Here is a 5,441-nt window from a genome sequence, read left to right as displayed (position 1 = left end):
AGGACTAGAGGCAGCAGTCTTCCCTACTGGGAGGGATGAACTAAGAGCACAGCTCTCCTACTGGAGGGATAGGACTAGAGGCAACAGTCTCCCTACTGGGAGGATAGGACTAGAGCAGCAGTCTCACTACTGGGAGGGATATGACTAGAGAGCAACAGTCTCTCTACTGGAGGCGGATAGGACTAGAGGCAGCAGTCTCCCTACTGGGAGGGATAGGACTAGAGGCAGCAGTCTCCCTACTGGGAGGGATAGGACTCATACTTGGATAGAATTGGAAGGAAATACTTTTTACACACACTGTATATAGATTTTTTCTATTGTATTATTGACTGTATGTTTGTTTATGTGTAACTCTGTGTTTTTGTTTGTGTCGCACTGCTATGCTTTATCTTGGCCAGGTCACAGTTGTAAATGATAACTTGTTCTCAACTGGCCTACCTGGTTAAATAAAGGTGAAATAAAATAAAATATATATATTTTCCCCCAAAATTCTAAAGCAGTCCAACATTGTCAAGCAGTTAATTAGCTGCTTCCCAAATGGCATCCTATGAGCGCTGGTCTAAAGTAGTGCAGTACATAGGGAATAGGGTGCCATAGGGCGCTGGTCTAAAGTAGTGCACTACATAGGGAATAGGGTGCCATAGGGCCCTGGTCTAAAGTAGTGCACTACATAGGGAATAGGGTGCCATAGGGCCCTGGTCTAAAGTAGTGCACTACATAGGGAATAGGGTGCCATAGGGCCGTGGTCAAAAGTACCGCACTACATAGGGAATAGGGCTCTGGTCTATAGTAGTGCACTACAATGGGAATAGGGTGCCATAGGGCCCTGGTCTAAAGTAGGGCACTACATAGGGAATAGGGTGCCATAGGGCCCTGGTCAAAAGTACCGCAGGACATAGGAAATAGGGCTCTGGTCTATAGTATTGCACTACATAGGGAATAGGGTGCCATTTGGGATACAGCCTTAAAGCAGTCTACCATTATAAAACGCAGCGAAGGGGTGTCTTACCTCTCTGGTTGGCAGTGCTGAAGTACAGTGTRGGGGGGATGAGGGGGAACATGCTGGGGATCAGAGCTGGCTTCACCTCTAATTCAGGGCTCATCACCTCCTCATCCGTTATACTGGAACACAGAGGCATTAAAGCTATGACTCTGTACTAAAAATCGGCAAACAGCGGGAATACTGGGAATATTATCAAAACAGACACAGACTATAAAAGATATTTGTTTAATATGGAACAGAAAAATTYGTGATGAGTTAGGAAACAGATTTCTTCCCTGCCAACTATCATTTTCAACACAGTGTTCCATTTTTTGCCACCGTGCCACAGACAACACGACTACTTCCTGGTCATCAATGTCCAGTGGAATAAAACAAGACTGCTAGTTGGCACCTAGCAGGATAATTCACAGGTTTAAATACTACCGTTTAGCTCGAGAGGCACGGTCGGCCATGTCTTTGGAAAAGCAGGAGACATTTTAAATTAAAAGTATTTTCTAACCAAATCAACTCCTTCAAGATCAATCAATAAAAATAAATAAAAAACTCCAATCGCATTCGATTCTTCTTCACCATCTTCAAAKTAAAAACATTTGTCAGATAAATGGTAAATTCTCTGGGCAAAGAATTGGACCAACAACAAAAAAAACTAAAAAACTCACATGACAGTCATGTTGTTGWTCCTCCTGCTTGGTCCTCCTGCTTCAAAAACACTAGTCTGACTCTCTACTGAGAGCGAGTGGCATTAAAACTGGAGGTAATAGACCTGACTCTACATGGGCTTTTGCTGTAAAGAAAACAAACACGGCCTAATACTAATCACCCAATCAGCTGGGACGTCACGGTATGACAATGATCCCACGGGCCAAGCACTATTCGACCACACAGAGACTCATGTCCCCATTATTGAAGGATAATTGGGAGACCTTTCCACTAGCCTCTGTGCTTTCAACCTTTCACCGGCAGCAACCACTAGAAAAAAAAATAAAGTTCAATTCTCTCTTGGGTTTTGTCATCGTCGTACCAGGGAACTGTCAGGTGGCCCAACCGGGAGGGCTATATGAGTTATGAATGGTCATTCTACAGAGATCTAGTCACAATAGGATGAAACGTAACACTACTGTCTTTCACAGATTAATAAAATGGACATTTCTCTCAAATCATTTGTGTTTTTTCTGTTTCAAGTGTACAGATCAACAACATGACTTCCTGGTATTGTAAATCCTCATTATCTTTTAAGTTATAGACTATAACGAACTGAACCTTCTGTTAAAAATCAATGACACTTAATAAAAGAGATGCGGTCCAATGATGTTAGCCTAGCTACAGCGGTCCGAATGATGTTAGCCTAAAGTATGCTACAGCGGTTCCAATGAAATGCTTAGCCTAGCTACAGGCGGTCCAATGATGTTAAGGCCTAGCTACAAGCGGTCCAATGATGTTAGCCCTAGCTACAGCGGTCCAATGATGTTAGCCTAGCTACAGCGGTCCAGTGATGTTAGCCTAGCTACAGCGGTCCAGTGATGTTAGCCTAGCTAAGCGATCCAGTGATGTTTAGCCTAGCTACAGCGGTCCAAATGATGTAGCCTAGCTACAAGCGGTCCAGTGATGTTAGCCTAGCTACAGCGGTCCAATGATGTTAGCCTAAGCTACAGCGGCTCCAATGATGTTAGCCTAGCTACAGCGTCCAATGATGTTAGCCTAGCTACAGAGCGGTCCAATGATGTTAGCTAGCTACAGCGGTCCAATGATGTTAGCCTAGCTACAGCGTCCAATGATGTTAGCCTAGCTACAGCGGTCCAATGATGTTAGCCTAGCTACAGCGGTCCAAATGATGTTAGCCTAGCTACAGCGTCAATGATGTTAGCCTAGCTACAGCGGTCCAATGATGTTAGCCTAGCTACAGCGGTCCAATGATGTTAGCCTAGTACAGCGGTCCCCAATGATGTTAGCCTAGCTCACAGCGGTCCAATGATGTTAGCCTAGCTACAGCGGTCCAATGATGTTAGCCTAGCTTACAGGCGGTCCAATGATGTTAGCACTAGCTACAGCGGTCCAAATGAAGTTAGCCTAGCTACAGCGGATCCAATGATGTTAGCCTAGCTACAGCGGTCCAATGATGTTAGCCTAGCTACAAGCGGTCCAATTGATGTTTAGCCTAGCTAACAGCGGTCCAATTGATGTTAAGCCTAGCTACAGCGGTCCAGTGATGTTTAGCCTAGCTACAGCGGTCAATGATGTTAGCCTAGCTACAGCGGTCCAATTATGTTAGCCATACTCAGCGTCCAATGATGTTTAGCCTAGCTACAGCGGTCCAATGATGTTTAGCCTAGCTACAGCGGTCCAATGATGTTAGCCTAGCTACAGCGGTCCAATATGTTAGCCCTAGCTACAGCGGTCCAATGATGTTAAGCTGCTACAGCGGTCAATTACGGCCTGCTCAGCGGTCCAATTATGTTAGCCTAAGCTACAGCGGTCCAAATGATGTTAGCCTAGCTCGCAGCGGTCCAATATGTTAGCCTACGCTACAGCCGGTCCAATTAAGTTAGGCCTAGCTACAGCGGTCCAGTGATGTTAGCCTAGCTCCAGCGGTCCAATTGATGTTAGCCTAGCTACAGCGGCAATGATGTTAGCCATAGCTAGCACGGTCCAATGATGTTAGCCTAGCTACAGCGGTCCAGTGATGTTAGCCTAGCTACCAGCGGTCCATTATGTTAGCCTAGCTACAGCGGTCCAATGATGTTAGCCTAAGCTACAGGTCCAATGATGTTAGCCTAGCTACAGCGGTCCAATGATGTTAGCCTAGCTACAGCGGTCCAATGATGTTAAGCCTAGCTACAGCGGTCCAATGATGTTAGCCTAGCTACAGCGGTCCAATGATGTTAGCCTAGCTACAGCGGCCAGTGATGTTAGCCTAGCTACAGCGGTCCAATTAAGTGGTGTAATTTTTACATGTCTAGTTGATTAGGGTTTAAATTAATAGTTAAAGGGGTCTTCCTCACCATCATCATCACCACCACTGCAGTCATTCTCCAGCTCATCATCAGGATAGTCCTCTTCCCCTCTGTCTCCATCCTCCTGCATGGTAACACTCTGTGGACTGTATGGACAGACAGGAAACTCAAAGACAAAGCAAGACAGATGATAGTGAAAAGCTTCACACTACCTATGACTCACTGAGTTGCCTAGACAAACAGACATGACAGAACATACTCAAGACACCAATACTTAAGCTGGTTAACACAACAGAGCTTAATTCCTCCTATCACCCACATCGACCTCCCATCAAATCACATGACAATTACATTCAGTACTGATCTACTTAATACAAATAATGGAATGGATTTATATATGTCCCGTTCCAGCTCTCAAAACATGCTACGTCATCTAGTCTAACAACAGCAGTATGTGGGAGAACGGAACTGACCTGGGGAGCTGAGGCGACTCAGCCTGCTGTTCTCCCCAGGCCAGGTGGGGACTGGGAGGGGCTGTGGCCCCCCTGTAGAGACAGGACACTCTCTCTTCGGTCAGGTGTATGGCTGATATCTGGGTGGTCACCGAGGTGACAGAAGGCCTCTGACTCTGAGAAGAACCTGAGGCGGACTCAGAACCCATCTCAGTGTTCTCTGGGATGGAACTAGCACCGAACTAGCTGTGGCACTGGCCTGGCTATAGGACTGGGTCGGAGTTATCCCTACACCAGAACTAGCTGTGGCACTGGCCTGGCTATAGGACTGGGTCGGAGTTGTCCCTACACCAGAACTAGCTGTGGCACGGCTATAGGACTGGGTCGGAGTTGTCCCTACACCAGAACTAGCTGTGGCACTGGCCTGGCTATAGGACTGGGTCGGAGTTATCCCTACACCAGAACTAGCTGTGGCACTGGCCTGGCTATAGGACTGGGTCGGAGTTATCCCTACACCAGAACTAGCTGTGGCACTGGCCTGGGTAGGGGATTGGGTCGGAGTTATCCCTGCAGTAGAACTAGCTGTGGCACTGACCTGGGTAGGGGACTGGGTTGGAGTTATCCCTACACCAGAACTAGCTGTGGCAGTGGCCTGGGTAAAAGACTGGGTCGGAGTTATCCCTACACCAGAACTAGCTGTGGCACTGGCCTGGGTCGGAGTTATCCCTACACCAGAACTAGCTGTGGCAGGGGCCTGGGTAAGGGACTGGGTTGGAGTTATCCCTGCAGTGAACTAGCTGTGGCACTGGCCTGGGTATAGGACTGGGTCGGAGTTATCCCTGCAGTAGAACTAGCTGTGGCACTGGCCTGGGTAAGGGACTGGGTTGGAGTTATCCCTGCAGCAGAACTAGCTGTGGCACTGGCCTGGGTATAGGACTGGGTCGGAGTTATCCTGCATGGGGTAGAGGTGCCATGGAGGCTGTTGTGCTACTACTGTTTGTTGTGGTGTTACTGTCGAGCCCAGAGGCACTGGAG

General features: G+C 47.4%; 1 protein-coding gene across 1 annotated transcript in view; it reads right to left on the bottom strand.

The window, feature by feature from the left end:
- LOC112076868 (tubulin monoglutamylase TTLL4) overlaps nt 1-5,441 on the bottom strand; it is a 23,203-nt gene that overhangs the window by 12,100 nt on the left and 5,662 nt on the right. The window contains exons 3-6 of the mRNA XM_070441484.1: nt 4,428-4,648; nt 4,003-4,100; nt 1,427-1,457; nt 1,010-1,122 (exon numbers count right to left, since the gene is read on the bottom strand). Of these exons, the coding sequence (XP_070297585.1) occupies nt 1,010-1,122; nt 1,427-1,457; nt 4,003-4,100; nt 4,428-4,648 (463 nt within the window). The remainder of the gene's footprint in view (nt 1-1,009; nt 1,123-1,426; nt 1,458-4,002; nt 4,101-4,427; nt 4,649-5,441) is intronic.

Source organism: Salvelinus sp. IW2-2015, unplaced genomic scaffold (genome assembly GCF_002910315.2).
Source record: "Salvelinus sp. IW2-2015 unplaced genomic scaffold, ASM291031v2 Un_scaffold4097, whole genome shotgun sequence".
NCBI classification, from domain to species: Eukaryota; Metazoa; Chordata; class Actinopteri; order Salmoniformes; family Salmonidae; genus Salvelinus; species Salvelinus sp. IW2-2015.
Note: the sequence above shows the minus strand (reverse complement) of the source record. Positions and strands in the feature narration are given on the sequence as shown.